Below are 23,793 nucleotides of genomic sequence, written 5' to 3'. Positions count from 1 at the left end.
TTTATGGGAACTGAAGCTTACAATTGCAAAAAAGAGCAGAAAGTATATCATGTTCAAAATCAATAGCAATTGAATATGGAAGTTTGCTGCAAATACTCAAACCTTTTCCTAGGCTTACCTTTTTTCTACTATTTCCACTAACTTTAATCTTAACAATGTCTGTTGTGTAAAATAAATCCATCTACGACATTAAAAGAATATGCTATTACTTTTTCTTTTATCGCCGTGTGGGCTTGTATAGTACTACTGTCACATACTTCTGAAGAAAGCGATGAGTTGATCCAAGTGCAACAGGCTGACCTCGATTATTCTGAATATAAAGATGGTTCAACACTGACGGACTAGGCCTTGGCAGTGACTGGTGACTTTCCACAGCAGAAGATCGGTGGTTCAACAATGTTAATTGAAGTTGTGGAGGCATATCAGGAGGCTGTTTACTGAAATCATTGTCATCCAAGGACTCGTTATCGTAGCTTGTCACTGGGGATGAAGGAGTTTCAAACTCAGACAGGCTTTCTGGAGCTTCTGGAATATCCTCCTGTACAGTAGATTGTAACGATTAAAACAAATTAAGTATATAATGATATGAACGTATGAAGAACCATTAAGCCTGCAGTGGAGCTGCAACTAGAAGAAGGGCTGCAAGAGTTCGTGTTATAATGCACAAAATTCATAATGGAAAACTTGATTCTGAGAAATTTCTAAGTTATAGTAGCTCTGAAATAAATAGAATTGCCACTGCTATAACCTATGTTGGTTGCATATTTGCGATCCTAGAAACAGAGTACGAGACAATGATTACAAAAGGAAGGAATTTATACTCTAATAGCAACCTACTCACCATCCCTTAACTTTAAAGTTTGTTCCATTTTCATCGATTAACTTTATTTTATTGCATAAAAATTTCTAAACTTTTATTTTGATTCAATAAAGTCCTTTACTTGTTTTACCTATTTCAGCCGGTTACTCAACCCCTTTCTCCTCTCTCTTTCAATCCAGTTCTTTTTTTCTCCCACTTTCTCTTGTCTTCTTTCTCTCTACCCATCTCTCTGTCTCCAATCGCAAGCCACAATGCATTCTCCTCTTTTGCTCCTATCATCACCCATAACCCCGTTCCACTGCCTCCTATAGCGATCAACCTCATCCCTGCAAAATCACAGCGTTGAAGATTTCTCGCCATTCTCTACTCCTCTGCCCTTCCTCACAAAAAATCACAGCATTGAAGATATCTTTGTCATGCTGTTGTTCGATTTGATGAATGGAGTGGAGATTTTTAAGGAAACTTGGGGAGTTTTGAAGATTTTCTAGTGTAATTAGTAATTTAGACCATATGTTTTGGAGATTTTGTGTTTTAGACTATGATAGCAATCTTATTAAGCCGAGAGGCGACAAAGTACCCTATGACTTTAACCGAAAGGTAAAACGAGAGCCTTTTTGAAGTGAGACACCATACACACACACTTTTAAGATAAAATATCATAATTTTAATTAGTTTAATATGTAAAAAAGCATATTGAAAATAAAAGAAAATTATTTGCACTATATATAATATAAGAGAATAAAAAGTAGAAAACAATGTTATAAAAAGGAAATGAAATTTTAAAAAAAATTAATTAATTTCACTTTATTAGGGTTAAGGGTTTAAGGAGAAATATAAGAGAGGAGGAGGGGCGTAGCAACGAAGAGGAGATAAGAGAAAATGAGAGAAGAAGGCTAAAAAAAAAAGGTTACTTTAAAAGAGGCACACCTCGCATTGCCTCACCTGGTGCCTCAGTGCCTAGGCCAAAGAGGCACTCGCCTCTTGGGACTAGGGCTCCCCTCACCTCGCTTGGTGCCTTTAATAACATATTGTATGATGGTTAATGGATTTTGTGTAATTTATGCTTTCAATTGCAACTTCAATAAAATTGAGTTTAATTTCTGTTCAATTTGTTTTTTCTTGGTATCAAAGCTTTTCTGGATTCATAAAAATTTCTTTCATTTTCTGTGGGTTCAATTTCTATTAAATTTTTATAAATTTGATGTGGGTTTTTGGACTTTGGTGTAAATTTTTTCTTCTTATTGGATGTTGTGGTTTGATTGGGGAGGCAAGGAGGGGATTTGTTGTGGGTTTCTATGGAGGAGTGATGGGGGGTTGTTATGGGTGTCATGAATGGGTGGAGAGAGAGAGGGAAACAGCAAGAGAAAAAGAAAGAGGGGCAGAATGTGAGCGAGTGAATGAAAGGGAGAAGAGAGAGGTAGAATGTGAGAGTGAAGAGTCAGAGAGAGGAGAAGGAGGAGGAGGAGACAAAGTGATGAAAATTGAGAGAGGTGAGAGAGATAGAGTGAGAAGAAGATAAAGAAGGGAAGAAAAAGAAGGGAGAGGGAGGCATAACAAATGTGTGTGTATGAGAGAGAGAGAGAGAGTGTTTTCTAATTAGGGAGAAAATATTAAGCTCCATTTGTATCACATAGTGAAAAATATTTCCATTTTGAGATATTTAGAAATTTTGATCAACATAGAATTTTTTCTACTTAGAGAGAAAAAAATTTGAAACACTAAAATCAGTTTTTATTTAATGTCAATTTGCACTAATTAATTTAATAGAATTTAAATTAATAACAATTAATAATAAATACAAAAAATATAAATTAATAGATAATTTATTAATAAATTAACAAATAAAAATTTTATTTATGAGAAAGATAAGGGAGAGAGAGGAAGAAAGAGAAGGGATAAAATAGTAATTTTTCTTTTTAGTAACCTAAAAACCTATTATAATATGTTAGAAAAACTTTTTTCCAAAATAAATTAAAGTTGAAGGATAAAAATAAAAAAAATTTCAAAATTAAAAGATGATGGATAAAAAAATTACTTGAATAAGAGTAGGAGAGAGTATCAACTAAAGTGATAGAGTCATCCCCTACCCCTATCAATCCATGAAATATTATCTTTATTCTCCCTTGATGTTTTCGGTCATTCCTTTCATATTAGTCAACTCAACTCAACTCAACTAAGTTTTTATCCAAAAAATTTGGGGTCGGCTATATGGATTCGCTTTCTCCACTCTAAACGATTTTGGGTTAAATCCTAAAAAATGGGTAATGCTTCTGGGTCATGTTGTACTACTTTCCTCCAATTCAATTTAGGTCTACCTCTTTTTTTCTTTCTATCCTCTAACCTAATGTGCTCTACTTGTCTAACTGGAGCTACTTTCACATGACCAAACCACCTCAATCTCCCTTCTCTCAACTTATCTTCAATTGGCACCACTCCTACAATTTTTCTAATACCCTCATTACGAACTTTATCTAGTCTAGTATGGTCACTCATCCACCTTAACATTCTCATCTCTGCAACTCTTATCTTAGACGCATACTACTTTTTCAGTGCCCAACACTCACTACCATATAACATAGCCAGTCGTATGGCTGTACGGTAAAATTTTCCTTTCAACTTATTGGGAATCTTGCGATCACATAAAACTCCCGTGACACGTCTCCACTTCAACCATCCGACTTTAATCCTATGACTAACATCCTCTTCGCATCCCCCTTGAAGGACTGAACCTAGATATTTAAAGTGATTACTTTGGGACAATACCACTCCATTCAAACTAATTCCTTTCCTATCATCAGTTTGACCCTTCATTGAACTTGCAATGCATATATTCTGTGTTCGTTCTACTTAACTTAAAACCCTTTGACTCTCGAGTACTTCTCCAAAGTTCTAGTTTTCTATTAACTCCTTCTCGTGTCTCATCTTCCTTTCTGATTAGTTATTTAAATTAATAATAAATAAAAAATTAAATTTATTAATAAATAATTGTCAATTAATTTGAACATCAACGATGTGAGTGAAAGGGGGCAAAATAATAATTTTCCTTTTTTAAACCTATAGATAAGGAGATTTTTCTTAAACAAAAAAAAAAAAAAATTCAAGTTTAGAGATTTGAATGGAATGAAATAAAGTTAAATTACGAAAATAGAACAACTCTCAAAATTAAGGGGCATTGAGTAAAAAATACCCTCTTTTCTCTTCCCCTTTTAGACACAGGTGAAGCTTCAAATGGGAGTGAGAATTACATTAAAATATATCAACAGTTCCTCATTTACTGTGGACATTTTCAACATGTATCTCATCAACAATGCTAAATCACAAGCAGATGCCCATTACCGTAACAAAATACGTGGGCAATTTGGCTAGCCATAGAAATTGTATCCAATATACACCATGTAAAATGTGATGTGAATGAAAGGCAAATGCATATTTATTTCCAGGTAGAGTTGGCCATTTTACAGAGTTCTGGTTGATGATGCAACTGAAGAAAGGTAAAAAAAAAAAATGCAACAGTTGAATCTTCAAGGTGGCAAGCCTCAATCAATAATTAAAAACAAGAAAGGTCATAACAGGCTATCTCAGTGCAATAAAAGGCAATAAACCTCCTGTAATTCAAGATATCTTGTCTAGTACGAGTATATGACTAGATCGTTTGCAAATCCAGCGAGTGCATAAAGATGATAATGAAGCCTATGACTTAGTTCATTTGTTCCATTAGTAAGCAGGACTGAGTAGCACATTTCAGGACTTTTCGCAACAGCATAATTGTATGGGGGCATGAGATGCAGAATAAAATGGAGGACTAAATTATTAGGTGGCTACTTTACTACATCATTCTCACAAGGCTTAAGCTCTAGAAAAGTTATGGTAGAATTATATTCTGTCTGTACATCTGCTACACTCATGCTAGAATTATTTTTTCCTAGAAAAGTTCACTTTATTTGACACAAAAAAGCTATGTACAGCACACATCAAATGGATATAAAGGATAATTGTGCAAAGCCATGTCATTTGCCACATTATTATGCCAGAGTTCAAGTTCAGAACAAAATACATTTCCAATTAGCAATGCAATTACTACAGTGAGATAAAATAGTGAAAATTTAATATCTGTTTTTTCTTTTTTCAGTTCCCTTAATTCTTTTCCTCTTCTTCCTGTATGTGTAGTTGTGCAGAAGACTCAGTAAAAAGAACAATCTATTATTCATTATCTGTCATTTAGGCAAAAAAATATGATTAACAATTAATTAGAAGAAGCAAAATTACCTGTACATCCAAAATATTGTATGCAGTCCCTGATTCATCACATTCCCAGGGCAAGTCTGGAGCATACCTCAATTGGTCATCAACAATAAAGCGGTAGCGAAAAACACTTGAGGGGAGCATCTTCAAAATAACAAAATCTTTGCCCACCTTATGCAAAAGCTCCCTAAGAAAAACAATAGATAGTTTCCTATTTACGACTGCAGGGGAAAAAGTATAACCTAACCAAAATGAGAACACAAAAATAAGTTCAATACCTTTTGTCCCAATTATCCCATGATCCAGTGACAGCTACTTGCCTGCCACCATAACTCCATGTTATCATCACAGCACTCAGTTTCTCACTGAATGAATCCCTAGAATCTGTAATGTTACGTGCCAACGCATAGTTCTGGACATGCATCATTTCAGCAGGTCTTGGTATAGGAACCATGGGAACCTGAACGAAGAAATTTTGGAAAATTTAGGTATTCCCAGAGAAAAAAAAGTATGAAAAAAAAGCAAGTGTACATCTTGAACGTTTAGGAATGCCAAACTATTTGAATCAAAGGCCCCCTGTAACCAACACGATCAACTATATTTACTCAATTCAACTCATTTAAGCCACAGTCTCAAATAAGTAGAGTCGGTTCATAAATTCTTTATTGAAGCCCCTTATATCAACTATCTTCTTCTTTTCAGCTCCATTTAGGACTAAACCTTCACCGACAATCTACATTCAACCACAAAGAAACTCCAATTTTTCTCAATTTACCTTTGCAGATAATCAAATGGGATACCCTTTCAAATTTAAATGGAATTTCATATATTTCATAGCACGTTTCAATTCCACTTTGATTATATCTCCCAAACCTTCAATATGATCTTTTTATGTGTTCTATATTCACAGACAAAAACGGAAGTATTTCAAAACCTTGCATATATGACAGTAAATAATCACACTAGCAGAAGCACTAATCTCAGACAGCTCTAGACAGTAATTTTAAGGCCAAAATATATTTCCAGAAAACAAAATATGTATCTGAGACAGAAAAACATGACATTCACTTGATAAAACAATTTCAAAAGGACTTACCCAGTGCTCTTGCAAGTGACTCTCAAAACTACAAATTTGAAACACGGAGGAAATCTTTGATATGAACAAAGTAAAAATGATCTCTACTTGATAGTGGAAAGATTAAACATACAGCCATAAAAATTAAGGAAAAACAAAAAGGGCAGTGCATAGAAATGTTGAGGAGGAAAATTCTTTCGATTAGACCAAATTTTAGTATAGGCCTCCATAATCCAAAGGTTGAACTACTGACAGAAATACGTAGGTGTGTGTATAACTATAAATACCCATATGCATATGGTATACAGAAAAATCATACCTGTGGAGTCAGAGTGAGAGGAGGCTGCTGGTATCTCCTAGGACTACTGGGAGGAGAGTGCGCCATGGGCTCTGCCTCTGCCTCTGCCTCTGCCTCTGCCTCTACATACACACCCGAGACATGATGGCCAACGTGTGTAGCCCTTCCGAGTGCGGCAAACTCCATACCCTCCTGCTCATAACCCTCTCCTGAAGTACCTTCCCCATCACTTTTGCCACTAGCATTGCCCATCCTGATAAAATTACAACAAAATAATCAAAACCCAGATAAAATCTTAGCCTTAATTATAAAAAAAAAAAAAAAGAAAAAAATTATCTAAATTAATTTCCCATGACAAGAAAAAGCATGATAAAACAAGAAAAGGAAACAGACCAAGAAACAGACCCAAGTAAAGTGTGGAGTGAAAGTTTGCTGTATGGGGTTTGGTGACTGACTCACCCATCAGTGCAAATAAATTGCACAACCAAAAGAAAGCAAGCAACACATAATTAACTCAAGGGAAAGAGGTAACATAATTTAATGGCAGCTTTAATTATAGAGCTTTTGATTGATTGATTGATTGGTGGATTTTTCTTTTTTTTTTTAATGGAAAGTGCAGTTTTGCCTCTCTCTATCTTTCTCCTCTCTCTCTCTCCCTAAAGTGATCTTTATTCTCCAATGAGTTCGGAAGATCCTCTGATAGATCAATGATGGTTGGTTTAAAAGCGAATGTTGCTAGCTTCTTCTTGTGTTAGAAATTTAGAATATCACCGTTTCAGGAGCTCCTCTCTTTGCCTTCATTTACAGCTCATACGATTGGCTTATGGAACGTTGCCACGTACTGGCATTCATGATGCCTCCACAGTCACCGACTCTCCATGTTTATGTTACATATTTCCCTTTTGTGTCTTTCAAATATAAAAAATAAATAAATAAAAATATTTACATATATAGGTTTAATATTTACTATGAATATCTCAAAAGAATTTCTCTCTAAACATTAGCCTCATTTATCCACATAAATTTTTTATGTAATCAAAATAAAATAAATTAATTTTATTTTTAATTCAATTGAAAATAAATTATAATTTATATTAAGATTACAAAGTTTAAAAAAAAAGAGAAATACTATTTTAATTTTTTATCAAAATTAATCATTTAAATTAAAATTTAAAATTTTATAATTTTAAAAGTGAGTTTTATTAATTTAAATATTAAATTTTAATCAATAAGATAAGCTAGGTAAAGATTCTTTGATTATCCAAACACCGAAGAAATAGCTAGCCACGTAAACATATGATTGTTTGGCAAGAAGATAATGTTTAAGAATGAAAATAGGAATATCATAATACTAGATATTTGCCCTTGTGTTGTGTCAATTATTTTAATTTTTTAAAATTATTATATAAAATTATTAAACATTATATTATTTTTTATTATATTTTTAATTATTTATATTTATTATATATATATATATATAATTTGATTGGATTTTAAATTGTTTATATTTATTAATTTTAAATTTAAGATTTTTTTGTAATTTTAACTCATAAATGCATATGATAGTAAAAATTTATTAAAAATTAATTTTATTTAAATTTTGTCTTAAATATTAAAATTATAAAAATTATATATTAGTTAATTGTGATAATAAGAGTGATAAATTTTATTTAATATATTAATAAACTACTATTATTATTATTATTATTATTACATTGGATGAACTGTACCATATGTCATAAAATTTAATTTTTGTATATGTAATTTTAGTATTATTATAATATATTAATTTTCAATAGATAATTAAATTCAATTATTTATTGTCATAATAATAAATTATCATGATTGTATTTTACTCTAATTAAAGTTGATTTATATTTTTTTATTTTTTTAATACATTTAGTCTTTTAATACTAAACAAAGTTAGATTGTATTTTTTTTTTAAATTATCCTCTTTAGTGTTATTAATTATATAGTTTAAAGTTTCTTATATTTTTATTATTTATATGTATTTATATAGCTTAAGATTAAACCATCCTCTTTTACTATTATTAGCAATACACATTTTATGTTACTTTTATGAATAATATTAGCAATGCATGTATTAGTTTATACTCCTTCAATCCATAAATAATAGTCACATTTAAAATTTTTATGGTGATTAAAAAGATTACTGAATAACCTCATTTTCATAAAAAGAAAATATTAGAAATTTACTTAATTGCCTTCCTTGAAAATATGAAGAAATGAATATTAACGTGACAAACAGCTGGTTTTATTAAAAATGAGGTGATAATATTTATCCTCTAAAATTATATAAATATTTATTATATTTTATAGAAATAAATGATAAAATTGAAAAAAAAATAATTAATTATCTTTTGCCTTCTAAATATCTAAATATGAATTTTGAAATATCTTATTTTGCTTGCGCATATTATATTACTTTTATCGATAGGCACAATGATAAAATAAATTAATAAACTAAATAATGAAAAGTAATCTTCTTCTTTTTTAACTATATATAAAGGTGATGATTTAAGTAAATAAAAAAATTTAAATTCGATATATCTTTATTTTCTACGATAAACAGAAAAAAAAAAAAAAGAAAATAAACTGCCCTCCTCCTGACAGTTTTAATATAACTCTAATATCATTATCCAACACTCATTAGTCAACCTTTAACCAGTAGCTTGTTAATATTTAATTATTAACTCCTAGTCACCCTCCACAATTACTAAATTAAATAGTGGTTTGATCTCAAATCAATTCTTTAAAAAAAATATCAAAATAATTATTCATATATATATACATGGAGAGGCAATATACGTGGTACCACAAGAACAAAGCGTGAGAGGAAAGTGGGCATCTTCTTTTTGTACATCCAATCGATGATCAAAAGTTCAAAGTTAAGTAATAATGCTACAGAAGATATCACCCATTTAATGCCTAACAATTTTCCTTCCTGTAGTTGTTTAATTGTCCTTTAAATAAAGTGGGTTTGAGAATCTGTTGACAGTGATTTCTCTCAGTATTTTCTTAACATAGATGAAAAGCAACATGTCAAATGTTAATCAAAAGCATAGAAAATTTAGCATATATAAGAAAAATCTTTAAAATTAAACTAAAAATTAATTTAGTTAAATTCAAAATTAAAATTAATCAGCGATTTACAAGTTACAACTAGATTAAAGTTACTTTAGGGTTGATCAGGTTTCTTTCTTTTTAAATTAAAATTTTATAAAAATTTAATTTAAATTTTTTTTAATTTCTAAATTTGGAAACTTATAAGTGAAAAACTCAATTTTTTTAATTTAAAATAATAATTTTATAAAATAAAATTAAAAAATATATATATAATTATGTGAAAATTAAATTAAATATTTCCTTTAAAGGAACTATGCTGGATCAGATTCGACAATCCAATCTAATTTAATTAGCTAATTTCTTAAAAAAATTATTTTGACCGTTAAATTGCATCAAGTGGGCCATTGCCAGATGTATCTAATAAACGTATGGTTTTTAGTTAGATGTTTACATCACATAGGTGTTTAAAAAAAAAAAAAAAAAAAAAGGTGACGGTGCAAGGGAATCTCCACCGTTGGGTTTCTCAAGTCATTTTCAGATAGCAACTTGCATGAAAGTAAAAGTGCAAGTTGACGATTGTTCATTTGCAAACCCTTTTTTAATTTTTTTTTTTTATTTTTAATCATTTAATTATAATATATATTAAAAAAACAATAAAAATAATATGATTAATTTTTCACATCTTTTTTAAAAAAAAATTAATGTTTAATTTAGTTTATAAATTAAAAAATATTTAAAATAAATAAAAAAATTATAAATAAGGTACCATTTACTTGTAATTTATCTATTTATTTTAATTTTTTTAACAGTTAAATCTTATTTTAATAACTATAATACTTAATTATATATTTTTATTTTATCATTTTGATAAATTAAATTCATTTTAAACGCTTTTTAACCAAACACCTTAATTATTTTAAAGTTAATTTTAAATTGTTTTACTAAATAATTAGTTATTTATTTTTTAATTAATTTTTAATTAAAAAATACATTTTAAGTTAAAAATTAAAAATAAGTAGTTAAATCAAACACCATCTTAATCTCTTCATTATTCATTTTGAGATTATTTTTATTTATAGTAAACTTATTAAATTTCTTTGAATTCTCTATTTAAGGGTTAAATGTTAATTGGAATTTTCTTATTTTCAATCATATTTTTTATATTTTCACCTGCACAATAGAGTGAAACTAATCTATACTCAGATTGATAGTGACATCCAGATAAAATTCTCTCAAAAAGAACGATCCTAAAACTCGAATTCTTTATCTTATAAATTAAAATCCGCCGAGGGATCAATTTCACATCGCCATACAATCACCAAACATGAAATTTTCTTACCTTTTACATCTTTAACAGTAAAAAAAAAAAAAAAATTTACTCTGATTGGGCGGACGGTAAATCAATTTATGCAAGCATATGGTAAATTTTGAATCTTGATAGACATGAATATGTGGGAAGCAATTCTAAAGGGTAAATCAAATGGGTTAAAGATCATTAGGTTGGTCGGTATGATTGATTGGAATAAGTTAAATCACTTTTATGCAATGTATAGTTGACAAATATATATAATCAAAAGGAAGAGTGTAAATTTCGAGGTAAAAATAATAGTTGAGGTAATTATCAACTTATGTAGAGTTTCTCAAGAAGATAATCATTTAATTGGAGAAGTAATTATCAATGTAACATCAAGGAAAATTTTGCTCTTTTACACAAGTGAGGTAGGCCATTTTAGTGGTGACTCTGACCATAGTAATTTTTTTTTGTTCATCAGGTTAATTTTTTATATTCATTTTACAATTCAAAAAATTAATTCCTTAGATATTCTTAAGTATCTCTTAATAATATATTTTTCAAGAATTGAATATGAATTCTCTCTTTGATAACACAGTAAATCTTACCACTGCACTCAATACTTATTGTTTATAGTAATTTTTTTTTCTATTACTAAACTATTTTATATGTTTTTTATTTAAATAATACAATTGGAGAAGTAATTATCATTTGCCATAATTCTTCACCTACATAAATGAACTTCCTCTAAAATTTCTTTCTTAAACATCAATTAATATACTCATAATTCATAAAAGTAATTATGGGATAAGGTAATTCATTAAGAAAAAAAAATCAATGGTTAAGTCTGTTAGCAAATAAATTTATTCTCCATTTTATTAATTAGAATTTCAATTTTAATGTTTAAAAATAAAATAATCAAACCAAACCGAAATAATACAAAAATTAAATTGAAAAATAATATTAATCAAACCAAACCGAGATATGAGTTGAATCGAATAAAATTAAAAAATTTTAATTCACTTTGGTTTGATTTATCTGTTTAAGCCTATTTTATTGATTTTTTTTTTCTATATTATTATTCTTTGGACATACTATAAATTCCATAAATTACACATTGTATTCTATAAAAGTCAATAAAATCATCATAAGTTATATAACTCACTTGACATATTTATATTTGAGTTCATACTCTTTCGATCCCTTATTAAAAATATATATAAAATCAACAAAAATAAATTATAAACTAAAAAAATCAGTCCGTTTCGACTTTTTTTTTTTATAAAAAAATTGAACTAAACATAAAAATCGAACTCTTTAAAAATGCTAACAGAATCAAACTGAACTCATAAAAAATGAAATTGAAAAATAGAATTAAATGATTCAATTCAATTTTTTTGCTCATCCTAACTTCTATGTCTACCTATAGTTGCTAAGAAATCTTGAGTATTTCGTTGGTACAAATTAGCCAGATTTCGTTCTGATCTACAACTCTTCAGGGAGATCAGAGCTCTAGTGATACTGCCAAGGACTCACATGGTTTGATCTTTGATTTGGCAGTGACACAATAAGTAAATTTTTTCTAAGGTACAACAAACATATTTGATTTTTGTGTCTCCATTCTTAATTATGAAGGTGGTTGGGGTGTTGAAGGAGTTTTTATTTATTTATTTTTTTTGCATTTAATTTTACAAGTTTAAGGCCATCTTCTTCGATCGAAACAGCTTCTTGGGTGTCTAATTACAAGTTTAGATTTATCATCTTTGGTTTTTGCCTTTAAATTCGGGGTTTTGAATTTATTTTATTAGATTTGTTGTAATTTGGTTTTGTTCTAATTGCTTAGCTTAATTTAATTTAGTGGTTTAAAGACATATCACTTGTCTGACAAGATTCAAGTTTAAGTCTTCAGTCTCCTAATTTTCCTACTTTACAAATGTGTTATTTTAATTTTGAACTAAAAAATTCTTTTAGGTTGCATTTGAATTATAGGATTTTGATTTGAAATTTGGATTTAAGATGTTTGATTGAAAACTTAGAATGTGAAATTCATAAATTTAAAAATCTTTGATTTGGCTAATAAAAAGAATTTTCATGGAAGTATCTAATTATGTAGAGCTGAAACATTTAATTGGGGTGAGATATAAATTTGAAATAACAAAATAAAAATAATTATCTTATATCTTTAATTTTTTAAACTTGTCATAAATATATGTGATTTGAATAAATTCATTTTCATTTAGAATATCTAAATATTATATTTAATCCAAATCCATATGATCAAATATCTCCATCTAAACATCACATAATATTTTTATTACCTTTAATCTTGGCTTTGTTTGATTCAAACTCTTTACTCTTTAAGAAGTGAACTTCCCAACTCTTCTGAGGATAAATAAGTTGCTTCATGAATGAAAGAAATTACTTCTTTAACTTCTTAAAAAATTGACATAAAATACCAACCAAACAATAAAACTTGAAGTTAGTAACAAATTACCCCAATTAAACAACACCTTCATCTAATAAAGTTTAATCTTCAGTAGTGTGTATATATATATATATATATATATATATATATATATATATATATATATATATATATAAAATTCACAATACCAGCTTAAGACAGTAAAAAAGAAGAGTTGAAAATTTGAGGATTCATAGATCCTAGTGTTAGGTTGATGTCAGAATCACTAAAATTATTAGGTAGTGAGCAATCCAAAGTCCTGAATGGAAGTGATGAGCGAAAAAATATGACAGGGAAATATATTGGTACCCTTACCTTACCCTTAGTTGGAGGATCTTTGTAGGATATGAACAAGGGACAATATCCTTATAGCCAGCTACATTTTGTACCTTCTAACCATGTATCTTCATCACAAAATTTTGTTGTCTGCCACTCCCATTGCGTCCAATTTCTAGCTACTAACACAATCTAGCATATCTTTTTAATTAAATTTGCTTTTATATTCCTATAAAAATGTCATTTTCAAAATAGAAAAATATCAAAATCTTTCCCTTATTTGGATTATTTATTGTGCTTAAAAATAATGCATTAGCTGCTCACAGTCATCTGGAATTCACAATTATGTTTATAAATGAATTTCATGTAATTATAAAAGGGGGAGGAACAAATTTCATATGTATTGCATGTATTGTAATTTTTTTAAATAAAAACAGTACTTTTGTGTGGTTTTATATTCATTTGTGTGTGTTTGTTCACTAAAATTTCGTCATATTGCATAAAATTATTCTAAAATATATATATATATATTTTAAACTGTTTTTATTTACAATTTAATTTTTCAACGCAATCCTGTAAAAAATTAAAAATTAAATTTATCATTTTTACTGCATTTATATTCTATTAAATTCCCAAACATAAAAAATGCCATGAACTAACCACAAAGAAAGGTGGAAGTTGAATGTATACTGTGCATGCTTTTACCACCATTGAAGTTCCTTCTTAATTTTATTTATTTATTTAACTGAAGTTCCTTCTTATTGCCTTAGTGCCTATATGGGATTTGATATGTTGGTGGCAAAAAGGAAATTAATATGCAATTGATTGAAGTATAAGATCTGGAAGGAAGCTATTGGAATTCGTACATGGCTTCTCTCGTACAAATAGTTGTCTCTGCACTTGTAGTTTGTAGGTGCGAAATGGTAAATGTCAATGATTGGTCTTGTGTTGCTTTCCATTCGGCATTCAGATATGGTATGTGTTTAGTTGCATTCATCTTGTGGATGGTGGAGAGTGTAATGCTGATAGTGAACAGGCAGCAGCAAAGACAGTGATGGAGGCTGCGGCAGCCACATGGAAGAAGATTTCTTCTGTTAGCCCATTCTGGTGTCTGCATCAGTGGAGCATTGCCTTCTTTTTTGTGAAGCTTATATTTGGAACACTGGCCTTTTAAAATTTGAGAGGACATGAAGTTCTTCTATGACTGTGATTTGTAGCCACATTCTAATACAGGCGAAGGAATACATGAACAGTTTGTTTCACTTTCAATTCACCAGGCACCAGCAATGGCAATAATTGGAAAACTGTAGGTCACTAATTTCACCAGGCAAGCCTGTCAATCAAGCATGCAAGTGCACCCTAGAGAAATAACCCAACAATTCTTCATGTACACAAAGATCAATAAAGGAGAAGTAAAGTGTGATAGTTGTTAAAGGGTGGTTAATAACTGCAATAATTTACTAGTTAATAATTGTATGTGTAATAGTTAGGGATTAATAATTGTAACTGTAATAGTTATTTTTTTAAGCAAAATTTTTATTATTATAAAATGAAAAAAAATACTATGAGAAAATCCCACGTAATCAATAGATTATTCTGAAATACTCTTATGAGAATATATAAGTTTGAAATTTTCACATCGAAAAAAAAAGGGATAAGTGAGTAATATATAAGTGAAAAATACCCATAAACCAATTGTTTTAAGATTTTGGATTGAATGTGGTGTCAAATTCATAAATGTCTTTTTTCATAAGAATCATCAAAAAATATTTTTCCGAAACGACATTTTGGGCTCTTAAATCTCTAACACACCCAACCAAGACATGACACACTAATTTCAGTTATTTTTTTATTTGATTTAATTTCAATTATATTTTTATTTTTAACTTTAATTTTAGAGTTAATAATAATTAACTTTAGAGTTAATAACATATCATTTTGGATTTTCTCCTTTTCTTTTTCCTTTTTTTTTTCTTTATTTAGTATTCCCTTTCTTTTTTTAGACATTAAAGGAAGACATTTATAAAATTAAATAAATATTTAAAAACTGTAAAATCTTTAAAATAATCATAAATTAAATCTTGAAAGGCAGGACTTAAAAAAGAAAAATGAACCTGTACTTTTACAATTGGGGCAAGTTCCCACTCTGCAAACTAAGTTCTGAACAATTCAGGCTTATAATTATTAACTAAGAACTGAAGATGAAAATATCAAATAATCTTGAAATATACCAATAAATATTAAAACAAAATAAATATAAAATTTCATATATGTGCATATTCTTCTAATGTGATGGATGTTTTAGTGATTTTCATGGATACCATTGGTCTTTGCTCATTGTTTATATGTAGTTTGAGCCCAGTCAAAGAAAACTAGAGCACTTGAAATTGAAACTTTTTTATTTTTGGTTGAACACAGTGAAGAAGAAATGAAAAAATATATGCAGATTCAATATTGCAGCTATAACAAATACACAGTAATGATTTATGATTTAACCGATAAAATTTTAGGATTACAAAGAAACATTCTTCCATGACTGTGATTTGTAGCCACATTCTAATACAGGCGAAGGAATACATGAACAGTTTGTTTCACTTTCAATTCACCAGGCACCAGCAATGGCAATAATTGGAAAACTGTGGGTTACTAATTTCACCAGGCAAGCCTGTCAATCAAGCATGCAAGTGCACCATAGAGAAATAACCCAACAATTCTTCATGTACACAAAGATCAATAAAGGAGAAGTAAAGTGTGAAAGTTTTTAAAGGGTAGTTAATAACTGTAATAATTTAGTAGTTAATAATTGTATCTGTAATATATAGTTAGGGATTAATAATTGTAACTGTAATAGTTATTTTTTTAAGCAAAATTTTTATTATTATAAAATGAAAAAAAAATTAGTATGAGTAAATCTCACGTAATCAATAGATTGTTCTGAAATACCATGTTATTGTTCTAAAATACCATGTTGGGAATATGTAAATGTGAAATTTTCATATAATAAATAAATGAGATGAGTGAAAGACATATAAGTGAAAGATATCCATAAATCAATTGTCTTAAGATTTTATGTTGAATGTAGTGTAAAGTTTATGAATGTCTTTTTTCATATGACCCATTAAAAAATATTTTCCCAAAACACTTTGGACTCCCAAATCTCTAACACACGCAACCAAGATATGACACACTAATTTCAGTTATTTTTTTAATTGATTTAATTCCAATTATATTTTTATTTTTAACTCAAATTTTAGAGTTAATAATAATTAATTTTAGAGTTAATAACATGTCATTTTGAATTTTCTAATTTTCTTTTTCTTTTTTTTTTTTGCTTTATTTAGTACTCCCTTTCTTTTTTTAGACATTAAATGTAAAACATATATAAAATTAAATAAATATTTAAAAACTGTAAAATCTTTAAAATAATCATAAATTAAATCTTGAAAGGCAGGACTTAAAAAAGAAAAATGAACCTGTACTTTTACAATTGGGGCAAGTTCCCACTCTGCAAACTAAGTTGTGATCAGGCTTATAATTATTAACTAAGAACTGAAAATGAAAATATCAAATAATCTTGAAATATACCAATAAATATTAAAACAAAATAAATATAAAATTTCATATATATGCAGATTCTTCTAATGTGATGGTTGTTTTGGTGATTTTCATGGATACTATTGGTCTTTGCTCATTGTTTATATGCAGTTTGAGCCCAGTCAAAGAAAACTAGAGCACTTCAAGAAATTGAAACTTTTTTATTTTTGGTTGAACACAGTGAAGAAGAAATTAAAAATATATGCAGATTCAATATTGCGGCTATAGCAAATACACAGTAATTATTTATGATTTATCCGATAAAATTTTAGGGTTGAAAAGAAATATTCATCAAGACTCAGATATGGTCCCCCCCGGAGCTCCAATTCTGATAATGTATCGAAATTCACAGCTAAAACATTCTGTAAGCTACACTGCCCAGCAGATGTCGGATTTCTTCATCTCATTTGTCCTTTCAAGACTATTTTTCTGCTTAAATTATACTCTTCTTTTGTTTTCTTCTTTGGTTTTTTGTACCCAACTTGCTGAGCATAAGGGTCACTCCTACTAGGGTTTCATGTGGCTTTCCTTATTTTCGGTTGCTTTCATTTGCAACTGGCCGACAGGTGTCCTCTTCTTTTTTCTCATTTCTCTCCCATTTTCAACATTTACTTTGCTTCCTTTGTGGGGTTGTTCAATCTTGTACTACTTTATCTAATGCCTATTATATCTTTTCATTCATAAAAATGAAAATTAGACGCTGAAAAGTGAAAATATGAGAGCTAAATTTTAAGGATCAAGTAAGATAAATGCTAAATGATTATTAATTTTTAGGCTATATTGGAAGGAACTTATAGCTTGGTCCTAAATCTTTCTTCCCTTGATAAGTTTCACTATATCTTTATTCTTTTGGACACTTAAATTTGGCAATAAATTTTTTTTAAAGAAAGAGCATAAGTGATCGGCTTTTTCATAGTTATCTGTATAGTTATAAATGATCAATTATCAAGAACTTAATCATTTTCCGGCGCCGGAAATTGGTGAACGGTGGGGCTAGCATTATGGGTGGGCGGAGACACATTAATTGATGGTCCATATGCATGATTAAAGCATTGTTAAAGGCATCATTAGAGGCACACTCCAGAAGCAGAAAAGTTATGTGTTTTGATCAACTATTATATATATGTATTCTCTCTCTGGTGGGGTTACATCTTTTAGTTTCATATATCATTTAATTTCCAATCTTAATATCAACATCTCAAGAGTGAATATGTTGTTTATGTATGCTCCACTTAATTGGTTGTTGAAAAACATAATGGAATATTAATCTCATCATAATATCTTGTGATGGATTAATTTTATCTCAATAAAAAGAGAGATTTTGATGTTTAGTATATATATTCTGTGTAGGTGTTAAAGATTCTGCGCCCATAAAAAATAGCTTTACATGGATTGAATGGAATTGAAAAAATGAAAAGATTTATATAATTTATAAATTTTGTGACTTTTTTATCAGCCTACAATCGATATTCTAATTTCCTAATAATTAAATGAACTAGGAATAAATTTAACCTAAAAAATCTTAAAAATTCATTAATACTTATTTTTAAAGTATATGAATAAATAAAATTAATATAGAGTCCTCTCTGAAAACTAAATTCATCTAATAAAAAAGTATAATTAAAAATAGATTTTAAGTCAAAACGAAACCTTTGGATTCTATGGTTTGGACTGAGTACTCATAGAATATTCCACTTTCCTCTTACTTGCCTGGAATATTTATTTTTTTCAATGAATACTGGCAACAGAATTGTAAATTATATAATTGAATGCAAAAGAAAATGCTATAGATTCTTGGGTTTTTTCTTTTGCGTCTCTAGGCTTTTGTGTTTGACTGTACGATTCTGACATGGGTTTGTAAAGCTTATAACGAGTGGTATAGTACAGTGGACAAGTTGACACTGGCCAGTCTATTTGTGATTACAGGCTTTGTATTGCCACTGGAAAAGGTATGGAAAAACAAGAAAATAGTTTCTGGGTTTTGACTAGTTAGATAATCTTGGGTTGAGTTGAGTTTCATAAATCCTCCATAGAAAATACTCCTGCAAAAGCACTGATGAGAATATTGTTTGACTGTTCTAAAGATAAAAGTGTTTTTTTTTAAGCTGTTGCAAATATGGCCCTTTCAAAGGCAGTTTCTGTAGATGGAAATGAGCAGAATATACGTAGAGAGAGAAGATATTTTAATGGGAAATGCCTGTTTCCCATCTTCATTAAAGCTTTGATTTAGGGTTCTTGGTGTGGAGGATGGGAATGGCTGATGGAGAAAATTAATATAATATTTATCTCGCGTACTCTTTTTCTAATATTTTTTATGTTTTTCTCGTGGAAGATTGAGGCAAAGTGCCATGTGGTGAGCTCAGATGTAAGCACATGGCTTCTCTAATATCCAGGCTCTGAGACTGTAAATCAATTGGGGAAAACCTGGGGTTTTGGTGTTTTCAAGAGAATCACTTGAAGAGGAAGACCATCTGATTGGGGTTATATGAGAAAAGCACATAGTTTTTTAGGAGAAAGAAGAAATTGAAATATGGTTTCTTAAATGTTTTACATATGCTTCTTCTTTGCAAACCAGTTAAGGTATTATCTGCTTCTTCTCCAATCTCCAAGCACACAACAACAACATTCACTACTCATTTAAGCTTCTTGTTCATTCTTTCTTTGGTATTCCTATCAAACTCTCTTCAATTTGCACATGCAAAATCTTCCATTTTTTTGCCCTTTGTCTTGTTTCATGTCCCAGCAAGAACAAACATTACAAGCCAAGTTTCTGCATTTTTTTTTATCAATTTTACTTCCGGTAACAGATCTTATTGAAATAGTAGTTTAGATTTTTTTTTCTTTAGTCTATTCTGTCATAGATCTTGCATTTCAATAAAAGAAGAAATTCACCTTCTTTATACTTTTTTTCTAGCAAATAAATTGATCATATAAAGGAGTTGTTACAGTACATAATTAAGTGGAGACACAAAAGTTGATCAGGAACAAATGCCTTCCATTTCTTTTTTCTTCAAAAACCCATTATCATGGATTTCTGTTCTTGGTTTAGTTCTTGCTGCTTTTCTAGGCTGTGGGTTCTCATCATCCATCCTTCTCACATCACTATTAACTTTATCCCCTCTTATCTTCAAGTTCTATAAGCAAAAACCAAAGCTGCTGGAGAAATCAGTCACAACTGATCAAGAAAGTTCGCCTGAATCGCCTTGCATAGAAGAAGAAGATGAAGAAGAACAAGAAGAAGATATTATTTTATCTAAAGAACTAGTTCCTGAAGATGAATCCATCACAGAAGAGAAAGGAACTGGAGAAAAGGAAGATATCTGCCAGATTGATGAGTACATAGACAGATCATATCCAGTTATACTATCAGAAAGTGACTGCTGCCTCTACCGTTCTTCAACTAGCGATCAGGATTCTGAAGCAGACTGGCCATTTCAAGACAAGATGTTTCGAAGCCCGGATTGCTCTGATGGATCTATTTCTGATGAGGAAAGTCTCATTGAAATTGCCCTTCCTAGTGGACACTACATTGGTCATAAAGAAGAAGAATCCAAGTTTAATCTGCAGAAGAAATTCCCAGATTTCACAACAACAGGTTCATTCTATAAGCAACATGGTCTAATGGAGCTTTTGGCAGAACTAAATGAGATGAACGAGGAAGAAAACTTGATTGAGATTGATATATCAATGGGCTCCATCAAGTGTCCAAGGTTTGACATTGAAGCTTAAATTAATTAGTACCCTTTTATATATATAGTTATTACGCTAATTATAATTAAGTTTTTGATCCTAGTGGGATTTGGAGTTGAGAATTATTAAGGGGTAAATTAGAATTTCAATTACATTTGATACTTAAATTTTGTGGTTTCTTTAATTTCTTGTGTTTATGTTGTAATCTGTGGAGCTTCTGATCTTATGTTTGCTCTTTGCTCTTTTGCAAAATCTTTGGATACCCATTAAAGCCAGCAATTGTACTATATGGCTTTTGTTTTCTCTTAAATGCTCAATAAAGTAGTAAAGGGTTTGAATGGAGGGCCATATGGATAATTGGAGTTCCCATTTGCATATGTCTTTTTCCATTAACCATCCTTCTTTTTGTTGCCCACTTTCAGTATTATCTGATACATCTGGCCTAAGCATTTGTGTCATACCCAAGAGGCAAATTCAGGGCTAAGATTGAAACAAGAATACAAGATAAGTTCCTTTACTTCATCATGGTCCTACAAAGATGGATCATATGATGAAAAAAATAAAGAATTTGATCACATTTTTGGCTTATTGATGATTAGAAGTTCCAACTTTTGCTTCTTTCTTTCTTTCACCACAAGGGCCTTATTTTTTGACAAGCTAATTAATTCAGAGGATGGATAGCTTATAGTGTTCCTTTTTGCTAGTGAATTTGATTACTTCATATTGAGCTTGCCATGTTGGTGCTTATAATAGGAGCCAATCGTATAAAAAAAATATCCCTTAAAATTACAGAAAGGAGCACATGATGGAATCATTTGACTCCAAAGCGATTGGTATAGGGGACGCATGATCACAGTTAATGATCTCATAATTCTATCCTACCTCTACAGAAGGCAAGCTATATATTGCTGTCAATTTCTCATTTAATTTCTGAACTAATCTTTTCTTACTTCTCACTTCACATCATTCTTTTTCTTCTATCTTTCCACAATCCCTCACTTTAAACTCTCAACCTCCACCTCCTCAACCAAGTACATGTTCGTGTATGTCTTCTGGAGGGGCAGGGGAACAGGGAGAGGGTGACAGTTGGGCATGCCATTTCATAGTTGATTTCTATTTTTATCTTAATAAATTTTTTAAGTTAAAAAGTCAAATTCTCTTCCATTCCAAACAGTATGAATATATATTTATTCCAATCGATTAATTCATTACTTTAGTCAGATCACGTTAAGTGCTTGTTTGGCATTGTATTTGAAAGGCTAAAATTATTTTTTTGGATAAGATATTATTAAAAAAATTAATTTGAAAAAAAAACTATTTTACTATTTTAGTATTCTTATGATTAAAACTTATTAAATTTAATTTTAAATTATTTTTAATAGCCTCTAATTAATATATTTAAAAAATTAATTTTTTCAACTATAGTTCTAACAGCAATGCTAAACAGATTCTAAGTGTCTATTTCTAACATTAAGATTTAGAGTAAAAAAGCACTAATATTTTAAATATTGTAAAAAAAAAACTAATTTAAAAAAATTAAATAAAATATTTTATTATTTTAATATTCTTTATGATTAAAATATATTAAATTTATTTTAAATTAATTTTTAATATTTTTTAATTAATATTTAAAAAAAAAAAGATTTTTTTCAACCATAACTCTAAACAAACTACAAACTCTAAATACAAATCCAAAAGTTTTCAAACTCAATCATGCATGATGAAATCATCAACTCTGTATATAATTTACCATCGGCTCAAGAAATAAAGAAAAGATGTGCACGAATAAAATATCTAACAATAAGAAGAAGGAAAAGGATTGTAATAACATCAAATTATCTACGAAAATCAATAACATAAAATAAAATAAAAATTATGCACACAAGAATTTATATATCCTTAAGGAATAGCATAGATCACAGTTTTGCTCAATTATATTGATATTAATATCATTTTCATATCTATAAAGTTTTAAATTAAAAATAAATAAATAAAAAAGAATATAATAATATTATTTACACCCGAATTAATTTTTATCTTGGATCTAATTAATTGATAAATTTTAAATTAAAATTACTTAAAACCTATAAAAAGCTTGAATGCAGCTTGGCCCATAACTCAAATTCATGATCCAAATCCAATACCCATAACCCAAGTCAACAACCCATTCACCCAGAGGCTCAACTGCCATAACCCGTTTAGTTTAAGCGATAACCTTGTGAAATAAAACGAGTATGAGCCAAGAACGACTTCTGAATTTTTCAAGAGGCAATTGTTGAAATGGACTGCTCTGTCGATTTGGCAGAAGAGTACTCAACAGAATCTAGTAAGAATAACTTTGAGTGAAATTAAATTGAAATTTAAATATTTTTATAATAATAAAATAATTTCAAAATTATATTAAGCCAAGAAATTATTAAATAGAGTTAGGCAGCAAGATCTTCTCTAGACTTTTGAGTTGAATACAAAATCACTTGTGACACATTGAACCCATACTGCTGCTGAATTTTGCCCATGTTGTTCCCTGGATTCGATGCCCATATGTGGTGCAGAAAGACTATATAGCTGCATGTACTTTTCTGACTCTACATGCCTGAAGAGATCTCTTATGGATCGTACCAGAAAAGAGAAGCAAGAAGAAATTGTGTAAATTTAAATAATTTTTTCATAAATAAATTTAGAATGATAAGAGAAGCTAACTCCTCTATGTACTCATTTTAATTGATAAATTCTCTCTTGGTAATTATTAATTAAAATAGTAAATTATACTAGCTCTTTGACATTATTCAATTTTTTTTTTCAAATAAAAGTAAAAATAATTTTATTGAATATCATTCTAATTTTTCACCATTTTAAATCTTTCAGGTATTAAGGAATAAGGAGTTTTTCTTATTTAAATGTTTCGAGTAAAATGTCATTTAAGTAAAATTTTAGAGACTAAAATATATATAATATA

The 23,793-nt window shown here is 29.3% G+C and overlaps 2 protein-coding genes across 2 annotated transcripts; one reads left to right on the top strand and one right to left on the bottom strand.

Moving 5' to 3' along the window:
- Window positions 1-50: 50 nt before the first annotated feature.
- On the bottom strand, window positions 51-7,178 carry LOC110668374 (SNF1-related protein kinase regulatory subunit beta-2). The gene is made up of 5 exons (XM_058149977.1): window positions 6,841-7,178; window positions 6,457-6,689; window positions 5,341-5,522; window positions 5,087-5,249; window positions 51-538 (listed from the first exon to the last, which is right to left on the bottom strand). The coding sequence occupies exons 1-5, from the start codon at window positions 6,896-6,898 to the stop codon at window positions 218-220; spliced, it is 957 nt and encodes a 318-aa protein (XP_058005960.1). The 5' UTR covers window positions 6,899-7,178; the 3' UTR covers window positions 51-217.
- An 11,736-nt stretch (window positions 7,179-18,914) lies between these two features.
- LOC110668752 (uncharacterized) lies at window positions 18,915-21,194 on the top strand. Its single transcript, XM_058149976.1, has 3 exons — window positions 18,915-19,096; window positions 19,480-19,727; window positions 20,280-21,194. The coding sequence occupies exons 2-3, from the start codon at window positions 19,701-19,703 to the stop codon at window positions 20,874-20,876; spliced, it is 624 nt and encodes a 207-aa protein (XP_058005959.1). The 5' UTR covers window positions 18,915-19,096; window positions 19,480-19,700; the 3' UTR covers window positions 20,877-21,194.
- Window positions 21,195-23,793: the final 2,599 nt, after the last annotated feature.

The sequence above is a fragment of the Hevea brasiliensis genome, chromosome 7, assembly GCF_030052815.1.
Source record: "Hevea brasiliensis isolate MT/VB/25A 57/8 chromosome 7, ASM3005281v1, whole genome shotgun sequence".
Classification (NCBI taxonomy): Eukaryota; Viridiplantae; Streptophyta; class Magnoliopsida; order Malpighiales; family Euphorbiaceae; genus Hevea; species Hevea brasiliensis.
Note: the sequence above shows the minus strand (reverse complement) of the source record. Positions and strands in the feature narration are given on the sequence as shown.

What these genes read in the sequence shown, in the direction of transcription:
- LOC110668374 (XM_058149977.1), bottom strand. Translation starts at nt 6,898, where the DNA reads ATGGGTGAGTCAGTCACCAAACCCCATACAGCAAACTTTCACTCCACA. An exon ending in TCACTCCACACTTTACTTGG is followed by an intron (nt 6,690 to 6,840) that starts GTCTGTTTCTTG and finishes GTAATTTTATCA; the next exon opens with GGATGGGCAATGCTAGTGGC. An exon ending in CTCTCACTCTGACTCCACAG is followed by an intron (nt 5,523 to 6,456) that starts GTATGATTTTTC and finishes TTCTTCGTTCAG; the next exon opens with GTTCCCATGGTTCCTATACC.
- LOC110668752 (XM_058149976.1), top strand. Translation starts at nt 19,701, where the DNA reads ATGCTTCTTCTTTGCAAACCAGTTAAG. An exon ending in TTCTTTGCAAACCAGTTAAG is followed by an intron (nt 19,728 to 20,279) that starts GTATTATCTGCT and finishes CTTATCTTCAAG; the next exon opens with TTCTATAAGCAAAAACCAAA.